Source organism: Leguminivora glycinivorella, chromosome 5 (genome assembly GCF_023078275.1).
Source record: "Leguminivora glycinivorella isolate SPB_JAAS2020 chromosome 5, LegGlyc_1.1, whole genome shotgun sequence".
Classification (NCBI taxonomy): domain Eukaryota; kingdom Metazoa; phylum Arthropoda; class Insecta; order Lepidoptera; family Tortricidae; genus Leguminivora; species Leguminivora glycinivorella.
This window is the reverse complement of record NC_062975.1, coordinates 5,946,209-5,973,348: the sequence shown is the minus strand read 5'-3', so window position 1 is coordinate 5,973,348 and position 27,140 is coordinate 5,946,209. Positions and strand designations below refer to the sequence as shown.

At 39.3% G+C, this 27,140-nt stretch overlaps 1 protein-coding gene across 1 annotated transcript in view; it reads left to right on the top strand.

Annotated features, from left to right (window-relative positions):
* Nucleotides 1–27,140, top strand: part of LOC125226197 (probable serine/threonine-protein kinase DDB_G0267686) — a 274,557-nt gene that overhangs the window by 233,092 nt on the left and 14,325 nt on the right. The window contains exons 5-6 of the mRNA XM_048130117.1: nucleotides 9,972–10,132; nucleotides 17,811–17,995. Of these exons, the coding sequence (XP_047986074.1) occupies nucleotides 9,972–10,132; nucleotides 17,811–17,995 (346 nt within the window). The remainder of the gene's footprint in view (nucleotides 1–9,971; nucleotides 10,133–17,810; nucleotides 17,996–27,140) is intronic.

Sequence of the window (27,140 nt, the reverse complement as noted above, 5' to 3'; positions counted from 1 at the left end):
ACGGACCGCGCTTGCTGGAATCCTTAACTTGCCTGTGCAATTTCTTATTAAAAGGGATGCTCAATTTGCAGGTGAGGCCCTACCTTTACGGTGCTTCCTTGCCCTTTCTAAAAAGGATGGTGGTATAAGGCCGATAGCTGTGGGTAGTGTGATACGACGTCTTACGGCAAAGCTGGGTTGTAAGGCTGTGAGAGACGTTGTGTCGCAGTACTTACAGCCGCACCAAATCGGTTTTGGTACGGCAAGGGGTTGCGAAGCGGCAATACACGCTACTAGGTCTTTTGTGTTGGAGCGTGAGGGCACGGATAGTGTCGTTGTCAAGGTAGACTTGAAGAACGCCTTTAATTGCCTTGACAGGGACACTATGTTGAAGGAGGTCTTGGAATTGGCGCCGTCTCTCTACCCCTTCTTGTACCAATGCTATAGCACCTCCACTAATCTTTATTTGAAAGAGGAATTGATTATGTCACAGGTTGGGGCACAACAAGGTGATCCTTTGGGTCCTCTGATTTTCTGCCTGGCAATTCAGAAGACCATTGTCAAGCTTAAGTCTGTACTAAATGTATGATATCTTGACGATGGTACCATTGGGGGAAAGCCAAGCGAAGTCATGGAGGACCTAGGTGTGTTGATACCAGCATTGAAAGAGCTGGGTTTGGAAGTAAACCCGACCAAGTGTGAGCTCTATACGTGCGGGTCGGTGTCAGTGTCTGATTTAAACAGCTTGCACTGTCTGCTGCCCGGGGTTAAAACGGTAGATAGATTAGGGTTATCTTTGTTAGGAGCGCCCATTTTCCCGGAAGGAGTCGGCGCGGCTCTTCAAGTCAAAAATAATGCTCTAGTTGCTGTTCGGGACCATTTGCTTAATTTATCATCGCACGTTGCCTTGACTCTATTGCGGAACTGCTTTGCCACGCCTCGGATGACGTATATTCTCCGAACGTCCCCGACGTGGCAATTTGTGGACGAAGCGAGGAATATCGACCGTGAGCTCAGGGCGACTTTGGAGGTGGTCTTGAATGTAGAGCTGAATGATACGCAGTGGGTCCAGGCGGCTCTTCCCATACGATATGGTGGCCTAGGAATACGCGCGGTTGAGGGATTAGGACTAGTCGCGTTTCTTGCGTCGGCGCACGGGGCGGCGGATCTTGCCACTCGCATTCTCCCCTTAAATGGTGGCACTTCCGCGGTCCCGTTGGTTGCTGATGCATTAGCCAAATGGTCGGAAACTATCCCAGGCGATAAGCGTCCTGATAACCCAGCGATTCAAAAGCAGTGGGATGACTTGTGGAGCAAGCACGTCTACGATTCCTTATTGGGTGATGCATCGGATTCGGACCTGGCACGTCTTAAAGCTCTGGAGCGTCCGGAATCTGGGGCTTGGCTACACGCCCTGCCTTCGCCTCAGCTTGGAACGCTCTTAGACAATGACTCTTTGAGAATCTCGACGGCTCTCAGGTTGGGGGCGAGGGTGTGCGAGGTTCACCGGTGCCGTTGTGGAATATTGGTGGGGGAAGATGGGCACCACGACCTTAGCTGTCAGAGGTGTGCTGGCCGATTCCCGAGGCATCACTCTATTAATGAGATCGTGCGCCGAGCCTTAGTGTCGGCTAATGTGCCGTGCATCTTGGAACCGCCAGGGTTGAGTCGCACCGATGGTAAAAGGCCGGACGGGCTGACTTTGGTCCCGTGGCGTAGAGGGCGCTGCCTTATTTGGGATGCAACTTGTGTCAGCACTTACGCTGCATCCCATTTGAGGCAGACTATAGGTTGTGCTGGCTCGGCAGCGGAGTCCGCGGCAAAGGCTAAGCACGCAAAGTACTCCGCGTTGGAATCGGCTTACGACTTTGTGCCGGTGGCGATTGAGACGGCGGGGCCTTGGGGCTCGGAGGCTCGCTCCTTTTTCAAAGAGTTAGGGCGTCGGTTGCGGGAGAGGGGCTGCGATCCTCGTTCTGGGTCGTATCTGGTCCAACAGGTCTCCATTGCCGTCCAGCGGGGTAATGCAGCGGGAATAATGGGGACTTTTGAGCCAGGTACGGTCCAGGGAGGAATATTTTAGTTATAATAACGTTTACGACCTCCTTAATTGTATTGATGACCCTTTTGACATAAATTACATAATATAACATACTTTGACGAAGCCTGCGCTGTGGATGCATTTTGTAAAGTGATGTGTAACATGTTTTTTATTTTTAATGATAATAAATGTGTATTTACTTAGTCTCGATACGAAGTTGTCAAGTTTGTCAATAATCGCATATACGTCGATACACATTTATAGATATTGATACAGACACATTTGAAAGCACAACGTGTGCATACTAAGGCCATTCGCGGCTTCTAACGGAATCATTATTTGAACTGTGTCGCGTCTTTATCAGACACTATACACACCTAGTCGATAATAAACACTACAATGGATTGCCTGTAAGATTCCTATCCTATCTCTTTTTTCTATCAGGTCCATTGATTACGCCCTTTACACTCGCGACCTCATTAGATAACTTGGAATACCTACGTAGGGTGTAGGTGTCACTAGACTAATAGACTGCATTTTATAAAAACAAAGGAAGAACGCAGGGACGTTTCTCTGTTTATATGTTCGCAATAAGTTTCAAAAACTACTAAGGTACCTATCAAAATTGATTCTTAAAGGACTTTGAAGTATAAGCTGCTTCTCAAAGTTAAAACGCAGTAAGTCTATATGCATTCCATACATACTTACTACAATTTTCTTTTCATTGACAGACGAAGATACAAGTTTTTTTAAAAGTAGTGAAGATATTCAAAGCGTACAAAGGCCGCGTCAAGAGCGTCATTACGTAAACCGCTAGCTAAGCAGACGCTAAACTTGACCGTGAACACGAATTTGCGGCCGACTGAACCTGTTCTGGCGAGATTTTTTAATGTTTGGACCAAGGCAGTGAAATAAATCGTGTCTTCCAGCGGACGGCAGAGGGTGCGGTTATCGACATTTTATGGACAAAATTCTTTATAAACATATCGAGATCAAGCACTACCCAATAGTGTCACGTGAAATCTGGTCGTTATAGGTTAGGGTCTATTGTGCGTTATATTATACTAGCTTTTGCCCGCGGCTTCGCTCGCGTTAGAAAGATACAAGAAGTAGCCTATGTCACTCTCCATCCCTTCAACTATCTTCACTTTAAAAAATCAGGTCAATTCGTCGCTCCGTTTAGCCGTGAAAGACGGACAAACAAACAGACACACACACTTTCCCATTTATAATATTAGTGTAGATAGCTAACCACGCCGCCTAAAAAAATACAAATAATGAAACCAAAAACGAGTAAATACAAGTTATAATTTGATAAACCGCCCCATTTGTTTTTAAAATGACAGATACTTAATGTTTATAAATTCAATATCCACTAGTAGAAATTATTCTACAGTAAAGTTACGGTTGACTATTACCCTTTTTAGGGTTCCGTAGTCAACTAGGAACCCTTAGGGCCTACGCTAGCTTACGCGGATTACCCGCAACGGACGCCCGCCTCAAAGAAATTGTATAGACACCGCTAACTGGCGCGGGCGCGTGCGACGGACGTTAATCCGCGCGGCGGGCGGCGGGTGTCCGCTCCGTGCGCACGCAGCGGGCACACGCTCGCGGACTTGTTTCTTGAATTCAGTCGAGCGTAGAGTTGTGCCGTTCTCGAGAACGTTCTCATTTTACTATGGAGAATATTCTCATGAGAGAACATTTCCCATACAAACGGGAGAACGTTCTCGGGAATGGCACAACTCTAGTCGAGCGCCGCATCGTGCCGCGGATACACGCGCCGGACAGTACAGTTGAGACAGTATAATGATCGACATGGAGCGCGTAATATTAGAAGTGCAAGCTCGACCAGTATTATGGGATATGAGAAATGAATTATATAAAGACAGAGATGCATTCACTCGGGCTCCAACTCTCACCTTCGTCGAAAAAAACTTTTTTCACTTGTATCGAAATGTACTATTTTTACTTACCTTATAGCTATTGCTAGCCTTTCTATGAGTGTTATCGGAACATTGATTCTATAATCATTTTTCTTCAAATGCGGCTCTAACTTATGAATAATTCATCAAATGTCTTTGAAGTCATTTTAAACTATATGTAAAATGCTTTCTCATCTTCTCTCAAAAGCGAAAATTTGGTTACAAATTCACTATTCAGCAACCTACTTTTCAGGAACACGGAGATCTGTCGACGTTTCTGTTTCTGCCGACGTTTTTTTGCCAAATAATAAATTATTAAAAAATCCATTATCTAGCGGACACGTATGTACACACTGCGAACCAAAATTATACTGGTAGCGCTAAGTTAGGCGTGCACCCGTCGCGGGCGCCCGTCGCGGCCACGCTGGCCCGCGGCGGGTGTCCGGAGCCGGACCCGCGAGCGTGCGCACGCGGCGGGCGTCCGCGTAAGCTAGCGTAGGCCCTTATAGTTTCGCCATGTCTGTCTGTCCGTCCGTCCGTCCGCGGATAATCTCAGTAACCGTAAGCACTAGAAAGCTGAAATTTGGTACCAATATGTATATTAATCACGCCAACAAAGTGCAAAAATAAAAAATGGGAAAAAATGTTTTATTAGGGTACCCCCCCTACATGTAAAGTGGGGGCTGATATTTTTTTTCATTCCAACCCCTACGTGTGATATATTGTTGGATAGGTATTTAAAAATGAATAAGGGTTTACTAAGGTCGTTTTTTGATAATATTAATATTTTCGGAAATAATCGCTCCTAAAGGAAAAAAAAGTGCGTCCCCCCCTCTAACTTTTGAACCATATGTTTAAAAAATATGAAAAAAATCACAAAAGTAGAACTTTATAAAGACTTTCTAGGAAAATTGTTTTGAACTTGATAGGTTCAGTAGTTTTTGAGAAAAATACGAAAAACTACGGAACCCTACACTGAGCGTGGCCCGACACGCTCTTGGCCGGTTTTTAATACACCTAATTAATATTTACTAGTAAGTACGCTACCAAAACTGAAAATCTAGGAAATATACTTACTTATTTGTTTTTGTATGGAAGGAGACCAGGGGAAGGGGACCGATTTTTTTAATCTCGAACGCACGATTTCAGTATTCGGAAGTCTGTGGAAAACGATTAAAAACTATTTTTGAAAGAAACGAGCTCTAGTATTTTGGAATCTTTAGTGGCAATGACCACTCGTTTTTGATTCTATTAGTAGAATTTAAAAAGCTAGTAGTGAAGATATTAATGGTCGAATTTCAGAAAATCGGTTGATCGAATCTCAAAAATCTGCCCCGAGCATCACTTTTTTTTTACCACATCCGCAAAAGCCTCCCGCTTGTACCACATACAAATTCCTTCTTTTTGCCAAACCATCCCCCCATAGCGAAGCCATGAAGTCATCGCCTCGCCATCTAAATCACTATCGGTTCTTATTTGAGCACATTAAATCAGGCGTGATATCATTTCTCAAATAACACAGTGGATATACAGGTTGTGCAAGTTTAAAGGTCAATTTATTTTTAAATATTAGGTATTTGATAGCTTTTTGTGACTTCCTGATGTGTTAATTTTTTTATTGGTTTTAATTTTTTTATTTATTGCAAATTACGAATGTTAGGATAGTTACAGAAAAAATAAAGAGAATCACTCAAACAAATCATGGAAAGTATTTAGTTTTATTTGTATTAGAGCGTTTTCACATCCGGACTGATATCGGATGTATGAAGGATGACAAAGGCAAATATCAAAGATGGCGCCTTTATTAAATAGGATATCGGTCCTATATCCGATATCGGATCGGATAATGTGAAAACGCACTGAGTACCTAGTAGGTACTCAAGAATTAAATCATACTAAAATATGATGATTTACCTACAGTCAAGTGTAAAAATAGGGGTGTACAAATCTTACTCAAAAATATGTCCTATTCCCATAGTATCTTAGTCCGGTTCGGCGTAGTACCATATTTATGAGACGATTTTTTCGATACATATTTTTGCACTTGACTGTACAAATTAAAATAGTCCAAAGTGTGGAAAAACTGATTAGGATCTAAAGGAAACTTACGCAACAAATTTGTAATACCAGGAAAGTCATTAAACACACCATAGAGCACCTCTTACGATTGCAGAGCGACAATAGTCTAGGTAAGTATACGCACAGTGTTACATTTGTCAAAGTTGCGCAAAGTGCTACCTAGAATGTGCAACCTGTATAGTGACCGACGTGGGCTGAACATTTGAACTGGTTTAATGAAGGATTGCAAATGAGACATTATCTTGCAGTGATAGATTAGGAGCTAAACCTGAACAAGCGAACAGGTACAACCCATTTTGAAGGTAGGGTAAGGTAAACATGAATTTCATAAATGTACAGCTTACCTAATTAATTAATCATTAAGATTTGTGACAGGTGATTCAACGGTTTGAAATTATTTTAACATATACATACCTACTATTTCTTTTGTTATATTCAGACAGATCTGCAATAAGTATCTTAATGCTCAGATCAAGACTTTAATAAACTTTCCAAGATGGTAAATTATGATGAACTTTAATAAAATAAACTGGGTATATCACGTGGTATACCTATTACGTTTTCGATGGATTATGCTGTCCAAATTGAAGAATACCTAGTTACATACATAGTAATTACTATATCTAATCCATATCCTATCCAGATCTAATATTCAACGTATCTTAAATATTTATTCAAGCGAGAGTGTTCTCCGTTATGTAGGTATTTCGAAGGACATGGACGAATGTTATCAAATAAAATCATCTCCGACATCTCACCAATGTCTTTTTACCGCCCACACTTCAAATTAAGAATGCAATTTTGATGTAAGATTAAAATAGAAATGGACTTCTTATAATTGCCCCAGGACAACATACGAAACGCTTTGCAATAACTGACTAAACGAACAAGGGACATTTATCCTAGTAAAAGCAATTGCGATATCGATGAATATTCATCAGCCGATCAGACTAAGCGCAGGCTTCGAGTAAATAACGTCGACTGTCTGGACAGGGTAAGTTGCCGAATGGCACAAACGCTCACGAAACGAAACGCTCGTAGATACCTATCTCTATCGCTCTTGCGTATGGGCGTGACAGAGCCAGACTACCTTTCGCGGCGTTTCGTTTTCGTTTCGCGTCTCAGAAATGCCATTCGGCTACGGGGCCAGGTGCCCGACTCACACTTGTTTAGCCCATGTCGATTGTGAGATTGTGACAGGTTGATAAAGTTTGATACACGGTGTATACTTATTTTATTGCTATCGAATGACAAGCATTATGATCAAATGGGTGCTATTTTTACTGGCAGTTCAAATTAGTAGCTTAATTGGAGATTAAAATCACAATAAAAAAAACACTTAAGTATAGGTATTTAAGTAGGTATACTGCTGGGCGAATCACATTGGTTTTAACCAGTGAGGAATATGATTCGCAGAGAGACCGCTGTTTGTCCGTCTTTCACGGCAAAACGGAGCGATGAACTGTCTTGATTTTTTAAGTGGAGATAGATGAAGGGATGGAGAGTGACATAGGCTACCTTTTGTCTCTTTCTAACGCGAGCGAAGCCGCGGGCAAATCTAGTTACTTTATATTTATAATTCCTGTTAGGTGTTAGGTACACCTAACACTTATAAAATAGCAAGCTGGTAATCGTCTTCCCTAACCATTAAATTACATCCACGCACTAATATAAGCATTAAAATCTGCATAACAAACCTCTTCATGCCCTTATCGGATAGATAAGAAGGCAACAGTAATAAATAGACGCAATGCCTGAACAATATGAAACATGCATAAATATGCGTTCGCGCAATCGCAATGTGGACCGGATTCCTGGTCCTGAAGGTCGGCTATTGCCAAACTAGCTCAAGAATAGAACACCCTTAGTAGAAAAAGGTCCTACATGTTTACCACAGCCATAGTCTCATACCACCTTGTTCTACCAAGACACTATGCAGATCAAAAGGATTGTCGGAGACCAGTGAATATGACATGTCAAACTATTCGGATGATATCATCAAAGGCGTGGATATCGTAATACCATCTCAATGGCAGCACTTGTCGTGTCGAATGATCTGGTGAAATTTGTATGGCCGCGACACGCAATTTGAATACTCGTTTATTTAAGGTGCCAACTTTGTTATGACATTGCGCATTTCGTGAATTAATAAAATTATTAGATTAAAGTCTACGCCTTTTGATATTGTCACTGAACTGAGCGTTTACCTTAGTATGAACCTACTTCACCTTAATTATATGGGTACAAGTAGGTAGAGCATCAAAATAAAATAATTACAGAAAATGCGGTAAACCGATTCTGCTTAATAAATTTCATGTTGAAAATCAAAATATTTTGCTCAATAACAAGGAGCTTTTAAGTTCTCGAGAGAATGGAAGGAATTTATTTTTGGATAAGTAATTTGTTGCATTGTTTTATTCTTTAAATCGCTACTATACCTAAATAAAACTATGTACCCGCAAAAGCTACGCGAGTCCCTGTACAGCATAACGTGCGAAAGATTTCTGCATACTCTGACACTTGTCCGAAATATCAAAAAATATCTTAAGTACTTGAAATTGATGATTTGTATACTTCCAATAACCTGTTGACTAAAGAATGCAGATTAACCTTGTTTTTACCGCAATCTGCAAATAAAACCTGTATGCCATCTGCATTAAAGACATCGTTTTAATGGATCCTGTTAGATACGAATCTAAAGGTCAAAATATTTATAAACTACACTGCACGAGCGAGGATTTCACTGGGTGAAGTTAAATTGAAGTTGACAGAGCTGTCATGCATTACTATTTTAATAAATGGGCCACACATTCATGTTCCGACTGTTTAGTAGTAGTGCCAAGAGTGATTAGTCTCGGTATGATTAGGATGAGTTAAACACATTTATACCTATTCATTCCAAGCTGAACTATGAACAAATAGATTTTTCTTGCAGTTATCTGATGATATATGTTATTCTTGTTTTTAAATATTGAGTCATAATTCGTGCCACACACGATCATGGCCCGACGGAAGGCCAGCGTTAACCCAATCAGTCGTACTAGCTTGTTTTCATATTTTTGTTTCGTTTCGAATTTACAGTTTAATGTCAATTTCATTGTATTTCTAAATCTTAGGATATATCTAGAAATAGGATAAATCTTACTCAATTTACTCATAGTCAAGATGAGCGCAAAAGAGATGTAGTATTCAATGCTAGATTTTCTAATTTTTTTCACTCGTGTCCACCTCACTGCCAACTGCCAACTAAGCCGTCCTGTATAAGGTCTAAGGTTGTTTACATGGTCGACAATACATTAATATAATATGACCTACCTACAAGTAACTATTGAACTTCAATGACAGAAGAAACATTAATACTGCACCTTGCAGTAGACAACTTCCAAAACATTATACGCGAGATCTTATCGTAAAATTCAAATTCTTCATTGCCATTATGTCACATTGTATCAATTGAAGGCCGTGTCAGCTCAGTACGGCACAACATCCTGCTTTATGTCAGATGATCTTGATGATGGATGATAATATTATTGATCATTCATGTATATTTCATGAACTTGAAAACGATATGCGATTGCGTGAGAAAAATATTTATACTCAGTCGTATTATGCACCTATGTCGAAGATAGTTATGACAAATTGTATATTGTATCTCTTGTTTTGTGGATACCATAAGTAGCATATACCATGCGTGGTCATGAGGGTAACCCGTTCATTACCCCTAGAGGTCATCCGCCTCCAGTTGGGGAGTTTTTAGAGATGGTTGGCGCCGCATTTTTCACCATGTGGCAAATATAAGTTTAAGTTTACTGTAATCCATTGATTAGAGCTTATAATATGTGTAGACCTATTATGTATATACCTACATTCCATTTTCTGACATAAAAATAGACACATCTATATTTAAGAAAGGAAGTTTATAAGCAAAACTAACTCCGTATTTTCCACAGGGCCAGTCAGCGACGCTAGAGAGCATACGAACGTCACTGTCGTCCAAGTTTCCCGTGATGCAGACGCCATCCCAGGAGGTGGTGTACGACACTCTCGCGCAGCTGATGCAGGACAGGAAGATCTACCAAACCTCGAGGGGCTTCTTCATCGTCACCCCTGAGTGAGTATATTTCTTAGGCTATTGTGTCATTTTCCTCGTGTGGTGATGAGTTAAGAGTTTCACTAGCCCCTTCCTTCCGTGGTGGGTACCATAGAAGCCCACTGTGTGATTATGTGCTCAATTGAAGTGTGTATCCGTCACTGCAACATCATAATTTCATTTTCTTTATTGCTGAGAGTAGCACTGAGACATGAGCATTTTCTAGGCGTATCCTGTTTTGGGAATACTTGCGTAAGTTTATGTACGTTTAAATTAATCTCTTAGTTTACTCGTACACTCTTTAAATACGTAGCTACAAAATTGTATTGGCGTTGAATGCCTTACTCTTGATTGAGATAACAGTAATGTTTCATCAAAAAGGCATATTTTTAAGATAACTTTATTTTTTTGACTGGCTTACCGTAATACAAGCCATTAACGCAAAATCTGACAGAACAACTTCGGAACTTTTAAGGCGGTACCATAAATATAATTTAATTGTCCTCTCAAAATTTCATGCATTAAAATTTCACAGCAATCAACACGCTCGTACTCTTAAACAAGTTGAATCGTTAAAATATTTATTATATCTCGATGCATGAGTCACTCCACCATTTCTAGACGTAAATTGCGCAAAGTGGAACGCACCCTGCCTCTCGATGAGTAAACGCGCCAATTTTGGCGCCAAACTTGACATTGCGCGCCATTTATAAAATGGCCGGCTTAGCTGTCAGACACTGTTGCACTGATGCATACAAATGAATGACTAACAGCTCCGGATTAAGATGAACTGAAGCGTTTACAGTTATTTTTAGAAAATATGTTTTGGAATCGCTTATTTCGAATCCGATTGATAGTGTACATATGAGGAGTATCTTTTCAAACGGACTTATTTCTATAAGTCAACAGAAGTTATTTTTATCTATGTCCTCCTAGAGAAATAAACCTTGTTGACTTATAAAAATAAGTCCTTTTGAAAAGACACTCCTAATAGCCCTAATATATGGTTGGCTATGACAATAAGTACAAGAGGAAAAAATATACCTAGGAGTCCTTAGACAGTATTTAGTCTTAGTGTGCTAATAGAAACGGGCTTAATCTGTCTGATGCATCCTTTAGGAGTTTATCACTAAAGCCCCGGTAAACATTTGACTCTTTGTCTATTTAGTAGAGTGAAATTGGACAGTGTTATGGAATAAGTGATCAAGCGATAGTTAGTTGAAATCGAGAAAATGAGCTAGAAAGATTTGAAATTTGAATCAGTTGTTGTAAGTTCATTTATGAAGCAAAAAAGTTAATTTTGACATTGAACCTATAAAAGTGTTCATAATTTAAATTGATAAAAAAAATAACACCATACCTATTCAAGTTTCGAAGTTATTAACGTTTTTCCGCTTGATTCTTTATTAAACTAATACTGCGATGACGTTAATTTATTTCGCCGTAGCGTACTATGAGACATATTTTGTCGCTTGATTCTTTAATGCAGGTAAAGTGAATACTGGAATAAAATAAAATTCCATATATTTGAGTAAATAGTGCTATTGTAAATAAATTAACAACAATGTTTTCCTTCACAATGATTAGGACTAATCCGTCTAACAATTTAGTTTTGTTCTGCAATCAACTTTTTTTAATAAATATCAAAAAAATCAGCATATATATGGCAAAATTGGCATTGTAACTAATAATAATTCATTAGTACTAGCCAGGATTACACACATAAGATATTATGATGTAACAAAACCTCTTGATACTTAGTTCTCATTAAGCGAAATATCCTGCAATTTCAAATATGTAACAACGAATTAAACGACACCAATAGGGCGGTTAAATCGATATTGCGTTTATAAATCATCAAAACTTTAAACCAAAACGAATTAATAACATCTTTATGGCGTTTAACTCGATTTTGCGATTTAGAATATACGCTTATTATAATTTGTAAAAGTAAATTTGGCGTTCAATTCGTTTTTACGTAACGACTTAGTACACAGGGCCATACAAATTTTAACGTGTCGCTTGATTCTACCCCTTAAAATAAGGCTGTAAGCATGATTTTTCAACAAAGAAATAATCAATACTATAGATTATCACATTTATATCCGAACTGCATTCATAACTTTTTTTTCGGATTTTGGCGCTTAGTTCGCTATTCCATAACACCGTCCAATTTAAACTAGCAAATCATATAAATACCCGTACGGGCGCGGGTTGTAAATACATAAATCTAATTATTTTTTGTTTAACTATTATAATTTGCAAGCTTAATAGCCTAAGTAATGCATCTAGTTAACCCTATTTAAGAACTAGAAGGTATTACGCACTTGAGACCGTAGGCGTATTAAATTGCGCGTACGCAGAAATCTGACATGAAATACGTTTGTCCTTCCAATATTTCGAAAAGTTATTTTTCTTCCATTCACTGTAGGAGTGAACAATGTCGAAATGACCGAATGGATTAATAATCTTTTATCTGCAGATTCATTTATCATTTACTTGGAGACTGGATTAGCAGCCAAGGGCGATTTAATTTGCAATCTGTTGCGAATAAAGTAATGCAATGTTTTGTATTAGAGCTTTTATGTGCTCAAGTGTCAAGCTTTGGTGTCAAAAATAAATGTTTCCGAGATAGACGACCGGTCTGGCTCAGTCGATAGTGACCCTGCTTGCTAAGCCGCGGTCCTGGGTTCGAATCCCGGTAAGGGCATTTATTTGTTTGATGAGCACAGATACTTGTTCCTGAGTCATGGATGTTTTCTATGTATATATTTATCTATTTAAGTATGTATATCGTCGCTTAGCACAAGTACAAGCTTTGCTTAGTTTGGAGCTAAGTTGATGTGTGTAAGGTGTCCCCAATATTATTTATTTATATATTTCTAACAATTCTAACGGTTGACTTTTAAGAGGGATTTCATCGCTGAAATACTTTTAACTTTATAATCTAAATATATAAAAGAAGCAGCTGACTGACTGACTGACTGACTGACTGACTGACTGACTGACTGACTGACTGACTGACTGACATATCAACGCACAGCCGAAACCGCTGGTCCTAGAGATTTCAAATTTGGCACGTAGGTTCCTTATGTAGTGTAGAGGAGCACTAAGAAAGGATTTTCCAAAATTCACCTCCTAAGGGGGTCAAATGGGGGTTCAAAGTTTGTATGGGGAAACAAGATTAGTTTGACTATTTTATTCGAAACTTCACAGGAAGATTCCTTAAGACATATGATTGAATACGTGTTTCAGGTTTTTTGAAAATTTAACCCCTAAAAGGGTGAAAAGGGGGTGATAAAGTCAAAAAATCAATATGGGTATCGTTTTTATGGTTTATCGGGTCGCTGATCACGATAAATACAACGTTTTTAAAATCTAACGAGGCGGAAGTGAAATACCTTCTCCCCTGTTGTGGTGCAATGGGGTTTAAATATCAAAAATATATATAAAAGAAGATATTGACTGACTGACTGACATATCAACGCACAGCCGAAACCGCTGGTCCTAGAGATGTCAAATTTGGCACGTAGGTTCCTTATATAGTGTAGAGGAGCACTAAGAAAGGATTTTTCAAAATTCGCCTCCTAAGGGGCTCAAATGGGGGTTCAAAGTTTGTATGGGGAAACAAGATTAGTTTGACTATTTTATACGAAACTTCACAGGAGGATTCCTAAAGACATATGACTAAATACATGTTTCAGGTTTTTTGAAAATTTGACCCCTAAAGGGGTGCAAAGGGGGTAATAAAGTCAAAAAATCAATATGGGTATCGTTTTTATGGTTTATCGGGTCGCTGATCACGATAAATACAACGTTTTTAAAATCTAACGAGGCGGAAGTGAAATACCTTCTCCCCTGTTGTGGTGCAATGGGGTTTAAATATCAAAAAAATATATAAAAGAAGATATTGACTGACTGACTGACATATCAACGCACAGCCGAAACCGCTGGTCCTAGAGATGTCAAATTTGGCACGTAGGTTCCTTATATAGTGTAGAGGAGCACTAAGAAAGGATTTTTCAAAATTCGCCTCCTAAGGGGCTCAAATGGGGGTTCAAAGTTTGTATGGGGAAACAAGATTAGTTTGACTATTTTATACGAAACTTCACAGGAGGATTCCTAAAGACATATGACTAAATACATGTTTCAGGTTTTTTGAAAATTTGACCCCTAAAGGGGTGCAAAGGGGGTAAAGTCAAAAACACAATATGGGTATCGTTTTTATGGTTTATCGGGTCGCTGATCACGATAAATACAACGATTTTAAAATCTAATGAGGTGGAAAATAAATTTTCTCCCCTGTTGTAGTGCAATAGGGTTAAAATATCCAAAATAGCCATAAGAGGAGCACTAAGAAAGGATTTTTCAAAGTACACCTCCTAGCATGATAATTTGACAGGGGCAAGGATAGGGACAGGGATAGGGACAGGGACAGGGACAGGGACAGGGACAGGGACAGGGACAGGGACAGGGACAGGAACGGGATAGGGTTACGGTTACGGTTACGGATAGGGATAGGGATAGGGATAGGGATAGGGATAGGGATAGGGATAGGGATAGGGATAGGGATAGGGCTTAGGGATAGGGATAGGGATAGGGATAGGGATAGGGATAGGGATAGGGATAGGGATAGGGATAGGGATAGGGGACGGGGACGGGGACGGTGATAGGGATAGGGGAGGGACGTGGACAGGGACGGGACGGGGACGGGGACGAGGACAAGGATAGAGATAGGGACGGGGATAAGAATAGGGATTGGGGTCGGAATAATCGGTCGATAATCGATATCTAGGCAGTGTAAAATGCAGGTGGCTCAGTGGGAAGGGATTAGTAAGTAGGCATCGGCGAGTATCCTGCATCCGTGATAACTATTATATTCAATGTGCTGTAAGAAGATCGTTGTTTGCTTGCCTTTTATATGTTTACGTTTGCAATAAGTATAAGCAAAATGGAAAAAATTGTAAGCGATAATGCAAGGAAGAACTTTTTACCCTACCGACCATAGCGTCAAGATACTGGCTATGTGGGTTGTATGAAGTTTCCCCAGTATAAATATTTATATAGGTAAATTCATACATATTCGTACCTACTACCTACGCTGTGGTCGCTGTGTAACAATTCTACAATCATTGCAAGAATTTCTTTTAAAACAATAGTAGTATGTGTAAGGTACAGTCAGCCAAAAAGCAGTGTAAGGTTCTTGGCTGACCGTACAGCAAATAGATCAGTTACAATGGCCCCCCAGTCGAGAATTGCCCCGCTTTACCTTAATCGAAATAATCGCGGACAGATGTACCTACAAAGAAACCTACGGATCCAAATGAAAATCTTATTTTTTGTAAACGTTTCAATAAGAATACTTTTATTACGCGGGCGAAGCCGCGGGTAAAAGCTAGTAGGCAAATAAAGGCAAAAAAAATAAGCTACTGAGCTAACTGAAGACCGTATGTGAGTGTGCACGGGAAAAGTCCCACTTTGTCGATTGCTAAGTAAGATACAAGTAAATCTCGCCTCAATGATAACCGACAAAGTGAGACGTTTTATTAAACACACTCGGATAAATAATAACTCAATAATTATAATTCCCATCCCCGGAGGAAAATGATGAGAGTGATTGGATGAAAAAATAATTCCGTCTTTTTCCGCTTTTTTTCGGTTCAAGAAGTTACATAAATGATGTTGATGGGTAATGAATAATGATTGACTGGATCTATGACTTCATCTTCGGCTCAATTTTTGTTCAGAACATGTTACGAGTTACCTATTTAATGCCAGTCATTATGGCATAGGAAAAACGAAATCCAAACTTCAGATTTCGAAGGCAATACGTAATTGCATCTTAGTAAACACCATTGATTGGGCACTGACAAGCGTAACGGACAAAAAACGATCGCGGAACTGTTTTACCATGGTAAAAACCTATGGGTGTCATTTAACACTAGTTGAAATGTGATTTTAATGATGACGCTCAAATTTCATGGGTGCTTCCTTGTTCTTGTCAAACTGACACGTAATAGTGACGATTATGGGATGGGTAGGTTGGTGGCTGTGTTGTAATTACAAACCTTGACATTATCATAGCCTTACAAAAGTACTTATTAGAGATGACTTACGTACATGTTAGTAGGTACGTAGGGGATGAGCCTAACGAAAACTGTCCAAACATATATTTTCTGACTACATATATTTGCCTTTATGGCTAAACTCCGCACAAAACGATTCGCCTCATCTGTTGTGATGCGGACTGCAAAGGAATGGAATGCGCTCCCACCATCGGTGTTCCCAGAAAAATACGATCTCGGTCTCTTTAAAGCAAGAGTGAATAGGCTATTACTGAATCGGTGAGCTCCATCTTAAACCCTGTCTTCACTTTCCATCAGGTGTGACTAGGGTCAATCGCCGATCAGTCCATCATCCTCCTTGCGTTATCCCGGAATTTTGCCACGGCTCATGGGAGCCTGGGGTCCGCTTTGACAACTAATTTCAAGATTTGGCGTAGGCACTAGTTTTTACGAAAGCGACTGCCATCTGACTTTCCAACCCGAAGGGTAGGCCTTATTGGAATTAGTCCGGTTTCCTCACGATGTTTTCCTTCACCGAAAAGCGACTGGCAAATATCAAATGACATTTCGCACATATATGTTTAAGTTCAGAAAAACTCATTGCTACAAGCCGGGTTCGAACCCGCGACCTCCGGATCGAAAGTCGCACGCTCTTACCGCTAGGCCACCAGCTCTCTTATCACCGATCAGTCCATAATTAAAAAAAAAATACTGTTTCCAGTCATTTTCCAGTGTAGCAAAGGTGCAATATATTTAAATTGCCGGCTACTGGCTAGCCTACAGCTTTTGATAGGTAAATAGGTATTATGATAACATTTTGTAGATGAACAATATGAACGTTCCTAATGTGACGGCAGATGCTATTAACGCGATCTAAACATGACTCGTCAACACTTACTTACTTACAATACGTACATCACAACTTGTGCCCTACCAACGAAGAGATAAGATTGAAGTATAAAAAATTAAAACTGAACAAGGCTTCATTGATTTTTGATGTGAACTTAGGTTAAGAGGTATGAAAGTAATTACTTAAGACGTAACCCGATTAAGCAAACGTGGTAATATTATAGTAATCTCAACATATCTACGATAAACGTCATTTTCTTTAGAATTGTGCACCCTGTTCCTTTGTGATAAGGTAAACTTTAACTTCATGATATATTCGCCGACTACTGATGTGTAATTTAGTTTTAGCTTCTTGATGTTGCAAAAGTTTAAGTGCAAGGGGCAAGCGTGCAATAGCCTCAGTATCTCGACATGTATATAAATTGAATTAACACCTATAAACATCTGATCAAGCGTAATATATGAAGCTATTTATTTCACAATTTTAAAGTTGGGGTTCCTTGCCGGCGTCTATATTTCCCAGCTCAAATAACACAGCAATCCCTTCAAATTAACAGGCACCTTCCGGGCGAGCTCACTCCATCGTAGACCACGTCTTCGACTCAGCTAGTCTGTGGCTTAAGTGAGCTCATTTAATGGTAAAAAATTAAAGAAAGATTGGTTGCCAGAGTACGGCTAAGACCTCAAAGCCCACCTTGTATAAGACGAGATTTTTCGATGCTTTATTCATGTCAATAAGTATCAAAACTCTGCGCTGTTTGAAAAAAAATTGTCTCCTGTTGCAGACGCCGCCGCTCCCGGTCGCGTTCATCATCCCGCCACCACGACGACGACTGCCCTTCCCCGAGGACGTTGCTCATGTCCGACCAGGAGGCGTTGCACCAGCTCTACGGCGAAATCACCACTGTTCGGGACGGCGCCATCACGCACCAGTGCGTGCAGACCAACCTTGCTGACGTCATCTGTGGGGGTGAGTACTGCTACACTGTCTCTGCTCATGTCACTAGGTGTTGCACCACCTCTACGAGATCACTGTTAAAGACGTCGCCACAAACCAGTCAGACCAACCTCTCTGACGTCATCTGCGGCATGTCTCAATAATGTCATAAGCAAAGTAGTTTTATGGAAAGTGATATCCTTTTAATTTTGGGAGATCTTAAAGACGTTGACCCGAAGGATAGATCGTCCCACCGGAAACGTTCTTAAAAACTACCTTTGGCTTGGGTACATAAGAGCATTTTCGTCCGTATTAGTACCTAGTAGGTTTTTTACTAGCTGGTGGTAAGATTAGTCAACAGAACTAGTTATTTTTAAATGATTCTCTAAGCTAGTAATTTGTTCTTACAATTAGGCATTATAATAACAACGACCTTTAATAATAGCATAATCGCACATATACTAGGCAAATGTCCAGCTTATTTAAATTCCTCTTTATAAAATTATTTAAAAGCCACAATTATAGTAGCAAAAGACGGAAAGCGTGGCATGCAGATAATAGGATCCCGTTGACGGTGGCACAAACGGAATGTAGGGCGCCTGCAGTGCCCTGATTGTAGGCCGCTTAATTCAGCGGCTCAGCGCAATTTGCCAGCTAACTCAGTTTTGGGAAACGATCGACGGTTGCAAGGAAAGCTCGCTGAAATGGAAATTGAACGGCCGTGTTTACTTAGTTTTCCTCAGCTTGTGATCGACTCAATACGACATAAAAATGGACTAAACAATGACAGCTGATGCTATATGTATATCGTAAGATCGTATCACACCTTTATTACCATGAAAATTATGATGCGTCTGGAAGACATCTTATTTACTTATTTGGCACTTTGAGTATATCAAAATTACACCTGAACATACGAGTATACATATATTACACCTGAAAGGAAGCTTTTTATTTAAAAATAAACTAATGTAATGGATTATGTAGATGCCTATGTAATATATTACCTAGAGTATTATACAAATTACCTACCTGTTTGTTGCTAGATTGAACTTTACGATGAAAATGACATTATAATTTTGTTAGATATATTATTGATTCAGCACTGCATAAAACATTTTACTGGCAACTATACACACCATTAGGTATTACGATGATTATAAATCTTATATTTTATCTGCCAGCTTTTTGCAATACACTGCCTGATTCGAACTACATCAAAATTAACTCTAGATATGATATGGATTGGATATGTCAGAGTCAAACGTGCATGACGTTTCTTCAAACCAAAACAAATTGACTATGACGTATCCAAACGATACTGTGTCGAGAGTAAATTTTAACAAATAATAAAGTTCGCATAGGGCCGCAAAAGGCCGCTGTATGTAATTGCGCATTATTCACGATTGGGTTCACTCCGAGCTGATTCTCGTTCAAAACATCATTAATTCAAGATTTTCAACTTGCTCTCTTTGCCGAAACATGTGCCAACTCCCAAGACAAAGAACTAGAGCCAGGAGTGAACTTTTGTAACATACACAAGGCGTTTATATCCAGCGAAAATAAACAGTTAATTTATTTGTCCAAAAACTCGGTCAGCAGTACGAGGAAGACCGCATTACGATTTCCTTCTTGGGATTCTGAATAAATTGTCAAGACGTTATGGCTATCAATCTGAGATTGTTATCAATACTATCATAGAACGTCTTCGGCCTTAAGCGCAAGGTTCAAAATAAAAATCGTGGACCATAAAAGTAACCTGGAAAAGGTCACGACAAACGCTAGGGACGTGACATTGCCAATTCGAAGGAACAGTTGCAACGGTACAGATGGTGAAATGTTCTGACAACGGCACTTCAATCAATAAAGTTGTATATTTGACCGATTACGTACGGGGGCAACGTTCGCGCGTAAACTTGTGAACTTGGTTTATTCAAATCATGTAACTTTAAGTTCAACGGGTTTGATTACAGTGATTTTATTTAAGAAAGCAGTGACAGAGTTTAGAAGTAACACATTTTGTTACGGTGGCTTTCTAGTCTAAATCGAATCTGAACCTATTAGATTATATACTTACTAGCTTTTGTCGGCGGCTTCGCTCGCGTTAGTAAGAGACCAAAAGTAGCCTATGTCACTCTCCATCCCTTCAACTGTCTCCACTTAAAAAATCACGTCAATTCGTCGCTGCGTTTTGCCGTGAAAGACGAACAAACAAACAGACACACACACACTTTCCTTACAAACTCTTTTCTGGCTAATTGTGGGGAAAATAAAATAGAAATAGAAAATAATGTACCATTCACATACCAAAAGTAAAATAAAATATACAAGCAAAAAGACACAATGGCAAATAATTAATTTAATTTTTTTATAAGTTCAGTAAGTTATTTGAATAACTTTGAAGTCGACTGTTCAGGTTTTATCAGTATTAAAACCTTAAGATTCTAAGGGCACTATATGTATCCTTCACTTAATTCGTACTCGTCGTTATCAAGCCGATAAAATTCGTTTGTCCTTTTCTATCACACTTACGTCCGAAAGGGACAAACGAACTTTATCGGCTTGATAACTTTATGAATATAGGGGTACCTAAATATATAACAAGATTAACATGTATTGTATGGATCGTTCAAATCTGACTGACTGTAATTGCCCTAGCGTTTTACCGAGTACTTACTACCTCACACACTTAGATTTATCCTAGCAGAAAAACTGGGCAGCATACTTGGCCACCGATCCGTCTGATCTGATACCAATACACATTATTCAAAGCTGCCATTTCTCTCGTTCTGAATCAGGAAAAAGACTGCAGTAGTCACAACCTTAGGCTTTTGACTTCAAGGTGTAAACTTAGGAGGATCCAGTGAAAAGACCGGATACGAAAATCAATCGTACACTGACGCGCTAAGTGCAATTCTAAATTATAAAAGAGAAAGGTAATCGAATGTATGGAGTTTATAGTGAGTTATAACCTTCTTCCTTTGAAGAGTGGGGAAGAGTGCTGTAAAAAGTGTTCAAACGACACTAGTTTCGCCTCATAGGGTGACGTTGTGATTTATTTAAGTGACTACTTATATTCTTGCCGATTGACGACTTTTAACCAACTAGTTCAATTTCATTTATTAGGTACCTATACCTACTTATGATGTTAACGGATCTCAAGGTTTAGATTAGTTCTGGGAGCTAGGGGAATAACATTTAAAGGTGGATGGACTGCGTGAGAGATGATATGGAACGAATGCAAGTGACTGATGAGATGACGTCCGATAGAGAGGTATGGAAGAAAAAGACATGCTGCGCCGACCCCAACTAATTGGGATAAGGGCTTCCATGTGCGTTGGAACAGTACATTTTTTTTACCTAAATTCAGTCTTGACATGAATGATTCTATATAACATTCTAAGTAAACATGAACATCTAATTATTACTAATTTTATCAACGTCAATATCAGTGCTATTTATGCATGATTTACTTAACCTAGTATAATGTGAAAATGAGAATACTTCTACATTAGCACTTAATACAAGCTAGTGATCACTTTTTATAATAAATGCTCATTACCACTGAAAATCAAACACTGAACCTATAATCAATTCTCATTCACGTGAGAACGTAGCTATTCTCATCTCAGCATTCGCTCACAGAAACAATAGCAATTTGGTCTCGTATTCTGTACACTTGTTACTCATCTCAAGTTCGTACTTAGACTGGTTGTTTCAAGCTCGGCAGGAACCCAGGGACAGCTGACCGCATGCTAATGGTCAGTCATTACTGTCAAATTAAACTTGTCAGCGCAAGAAAGTGCCATCCGAGTTCTTTCCTGCCTACAATGTACTTTCCTTTAAGAGAAAATACACTATCACCGTCATGTGTAGCTAATGTACTTTGAAGCTTCTATATCCTGTACTTTAGCTATTTAATGAGCTGACATAATGTCACTACGACATTTTTATTTGACAATCGTGATTGCGTGTACATAAGGTACTTGCGCCTAACATGGGCTGGTTCGTAAACTTGCCTATTCTCGTAGCGTGTTAACGTTTTCAAAAATTTCTAGTTAGTATCATTGATAAAAGGTATATGGTTAGTATCATTGAAATAGGTACCTACTTATGTATACGATGATCTTTCTTTGATAAGGTTTAGAAAATCTATCCCTTGAACAACATTTTATGCAAAGCTGTTTCCTTTTGTGACTTTCCTCGGCGCTCAAAAGCCAACATTTACTATGCTAACCTACCTTTTAACCACCACGATCTCACCCTGCGGTTTTTCTTGGAGACTTGGCTATTATGCGCTTTTATAGTCCACAAAACGTCTTTATTGAATGTGGTAGACCGCAAGTTTCCTACTTTGTAAGATATTTTAACATAGAAAACAAGATACGACAGAAAACAACATTTTTGTCAGTCAAAAATCCACTAAATGATATTAGTTCCCATCTACACTCAACTATAAAATAAAGAATTCGTCATCGTTGCAATAACATAATTATTTTGTTAGGAACGACTGCTTTTATGACAGACACAAAACGATTATGCTAGGTAGCAAATGGTACAGTAAAATAAGGCGATTACTTGCAGGAATAAAACAAGCTGTTGTAGCTCTTAACTGTACATACGTCATTGTTAATTTGCGAATTCAACATTTTCTCTGACATGTCGTAATACCTAAGAGCATACTCCTTAGAAAGAGTCAAAGTCCTGCACTTAAACCTCTGTAACAAGTTTACAGTGGAGACGAGACGTCGACACAGGATCGCAATCAGAATAATGTCGTTTTAAATGCTCTTGGCAAGTTTTATATCCTAATATCAAGACCGCTTTAAGACTGCCTGGTAGCAACTTATTTTTTAATTCCAACCAGTTTATTTTTGTTTATGACTTCCACGAAGATAAATATAGACCCACTACATTTGTGGAATTTAAACTCCTTGAAATGTCTCCAGGTAGGACAAAATATTAACCTACCTTCCGATTATTGCATTTTTGCATGAATTTTTCTTTAAACAGTATTCCATACATAGGTAACAAAGTAATAATACGTACCGTGGTTTTCTGGGTTATAATACTGATATCCTTACTGCCCTAAATCATAAATATTAACTGAAATGTCGTCCAAGATGCAGCTAAGCGTCGTTGCATGTAAATTAGTATTCGTTCAATAAAACACCATAATGTAAACTAGGTCTAGCCGGAAACGTTAAGTCTAGGGTCGTGGGGCTAGCGCCAAAACTTGAATACTATTAGCCTAGATCTGGCTAATCGATGTTAGTGCTAGTTTTTGCAGGCTTCAGCCCCATGGCTATGAACGCCAAGAATTCATTTTATGTTGGTGCCAAACGCGATTACAAAAAATGATGTTAGACATAAGAAAACCTTCTCTTACCTTTGAAACAAACGTATTCCAAGTTAAACTAATACTCTCTCTCTCTTCCAAGCTATTAATCCCACATGGTGGTGGGGTCAGCTTTCCTTGTCAGCCGCTTCCACTTCGCCCTATCCTTGACGTTGTCTTCGGACACTCTGCACTCAGCCATATCTTTTAGCACTACGTCCCTCCATCTTGTCTTCGGTTTTCCTCTGCCTCTCTTACCGGGGATGGAGAATCGTAGTGCTAAATTTCCAACGTAGTCTGGTGGTCTTCTCCCTACATGCCCATACCATCGCAGCCTACTTTCCTGCATTTTGTCCGCGATGTCGCGTACGCCCAGGCTGCCTCGCACTACAAGTTAAACTAATACTAATCATACAATTTATTTAATAATTAAGTACCATCAAAGGCGCTTCACGATTTCCGCAAAAAACTTGTGCGGTCTTGGACCCTATTACATATACAGCTGGATCCCTTTGTTTGAATAGTATTTAAAGTTACATACAGGTCGAACGCGATTAATTAACATTATTTTTACCTTTTTTCCCAACGTTTCGGCCAGGCCTTTGAATAGTGTCAAAACGACTGACCTACTTACAAACAAACGGGTTACCTACGCCATTTCGAAAGATGTTTTGCCGATTATTGTTTCGCCGAAAACGTTTTGTCGAATCTACTTTTAAACGAAAGCTTGATCAATCGAAGTTACAATTCATCGAAACATTATTTCATCGAAATAACGTTTTGTCGAAAGCTTATAACATCGAATATTCATTTTTTCGAAACATTTGACTGATCGTACATATGACATGTTAATAATACCAGCCATCGAGTAGTAACCATAGCCGTATTTGTTTAATCGGATATGGTCAAGTCTTATAACAAATGGCCGCACAGCACCGCGACCTTGGATTTTTTCACGAAAGTGAGAGAGAGAGAAACAAAAAACTCTTTTTACCTCAGCAGCTGTAAAGAGCCTACTTTGCTGCTTAAAATCAGGGAGCAAAGTAGCTATTTGCTCACTGCACATAATTATATAGAGGCGTCCGAGGCGCCAGACGGGAGAATGCCACTATTTTGTTATGTACAGTGAAAAAATGCTACTTTGCTCACTGATTTGCAGTGTGCAAATAGCTACTTTGCTCACTGATTTTAAGCAGCAAAGTAGGCTCTTAGCAGCTGCTGAGGTGAAATAGTTTTTTTCACGCGTGTCACATTTTGGGCTTTTACTAAATGTTTTGAATCCTGCTGAGGTGAAAAGCTGTTTGCTCACTGCACATAAATACACCCGGCGGGGCGCTCATGATTCTAATAAAATTTAGTGAGGGATTCAAAAGTCACGAAATGTAAATAACTTTGGTCTCATGTCGTAGATACAACTTTTCAACTCAGCAGGATTCAAAAACATTTAGTAAAAGTCCAAAATGTGACACGCATGAAAATAACTATTTCACCTCAGCAGCTGCTAAGAGCCTAATTTGCTGCTTAAAATCAGTGAGCAAAGTAGCTATTTGCACACTGCAAATCAGTGAGCAAAGTAGCATTTTTTCACTGTACATAACTAAATAGTGGCATTCTCCCGTCTGGCGCCTCGGACGCCTCTATATAATTATGTGCAGTGAGCAAATAGCTACTTTGCTCACTGATTTTAAGCAGCAAAGTAGGCTCTTTCCAGCTGCTGAGGTGAAAAGAGTTTTTTTTTCTCTCTCTCACTTTCGTGAAAAAATCCAAGGTGGCGGTGCTGTGCGGCCTTTTGTTATTAGACTTGACCATATTCGCTTAAACAAATACGGCTATGGTTACTACTCGATGTCTGGTATTATTAATATGTCATAATGTACGATCAGTCAAATGTTTCGAAAAAATGAATATTCGATGTTATAAGCTTTCGACAAAACGTTATTTCGATGAAATAATGTTTCGATGAATTGTAACTTCGATTGATCAAGCTTTCGTTTAAAAGTAGATTCGACAAAACGTTTTCGGCGAAACAATAATCGGCAAAACATCTTTCGAAATGGCGTAGGTAACCCCTTACAGGGTAAACATATAGCCACTGAATAAAAAAGATTAGACACCTACCGCGATAGCAGTGGACGCTGGTTCGATTCCAGCCGTGGGCAACTAGATACTTTGGTCACTTTTTCTTAGTAGGTAAGTACATTGCATTTATTTGGGTTTATGGCCTAATATATATATTTTATTAGGTCTCTATAGTTTCCGTGTTTTCATTCACTGTCTAAACAACATTTCGTACAACCTTATGCTTGGACAATAATCGTCGAAATGATTCCTAATGGTCCGTAATATGACGGTCGGTCGTTAGCTGCCCAAGCGCTTGTTTGCTGTTAGCGCGTTCGACTGTGAAATTACCCTTACAGCATCTTTGGCTTGACCTTGTCAATTGTGTCATAATTTATGGGAATGAACTTATCACTTATAGGGTCTGTTGCGCCAAACCGTCACTAAGGTGTTCGCTTAATTTTATTGTAGTGTGGAGATGAGATGAAATCAAGAGCGTCGTAGCCAGCTGCTGGGTTCCCTCCAGGACTCGCTAATGGGCTATTGCAGTTCTTATGATAGATTACAAAAAGGTCTTGTCTACTTCTGCGCCGTTAGCGACGCTCATCATACTGTTTGCTTCTTCTTTTCTTATGCGCACTGCCAAGGAGTGGAATTCCTTGCTAGCGGCTATATTTCCGAGCTCACATAACCCGGCAACCTTCAAATCTAGGGTGAACAGGCATCTTCTGGGCTAACTCACTCCATCGTAGGTCACATCTTTGCCTTTGGCTAATAGTCTATGGCCAAGAGTAAGCACATTTATAATAATTTAAAAACAAGTAGTTATGAGTAACTTAGTTGACTGCTCCGGCAAAATTCATATACCATGAAATCAACGAACATCACCAATAGGATGAACGCCTACATTTAAATAAATTATTCCATGACGAAGTGTTAAACCTCCTGCGGACATGACAAAATTTAAGGAAATCTAACGCTATTTCACTACATTCTTGCAGGCGGGAGACATTTTTCAGTAGTACTTTAGAGACAGATAAGAAAAACGGGATTACGTATGAACCAGAGTCGTTAACTTTTATAATGGTGTCCACTGTCCATAGAAGTGACTTAGCAATACACGCTTGTTACAAGATCTTAAGTTTCCGCTTAACCACGCTTTTTTCCAACTCCATCGTTCGGCGATGATTTTTCAATGACTCAATTCGTTTAATTAAATCCGTAAGCATCAGTTTTTGCTCTCACTACTTTTTTAGGTACATTAAGAAACCCCATCAAATTCATTCATCGACGTCACCACCGTGGTTTAAATTGAATACATTTTTGCAATCACTCCGTTAATAGATAAAGTGAGAGTAAGTACCTAATAGAAAGTGGAATATAAAATTGGGGCTAGACGGAGTAATTCACTTATGTAATTGGTATTAATTACATCTAATTAAATAAATATTTCAACAGAACGTACATCTTCCTAGAACTTTATTTGTTTTCCCCTCACTAGCTCGGAAACACGTGTTTTGTCCTTTAATACCAGCGGGTAAAAACGCATTTTATCCACTAGTGGGTAAAGTAATTTGACCTTGAATAAAGTCAAATTACTTGCTTTAAAATTGATAAAAGTAGGTGAATCTAGTAATAAAGATGACGTACCTCCTGTGGAACTAGTGGAAGCAGTGATAAACACATTTTTTGCATTGTAGTTTCCTCGCTATAGTGAGGGGAAAAGTTTTGTGTTACACTCGGGTGCAAATGTATTTTACTTCTCGTGTGTTAAAAAACTCG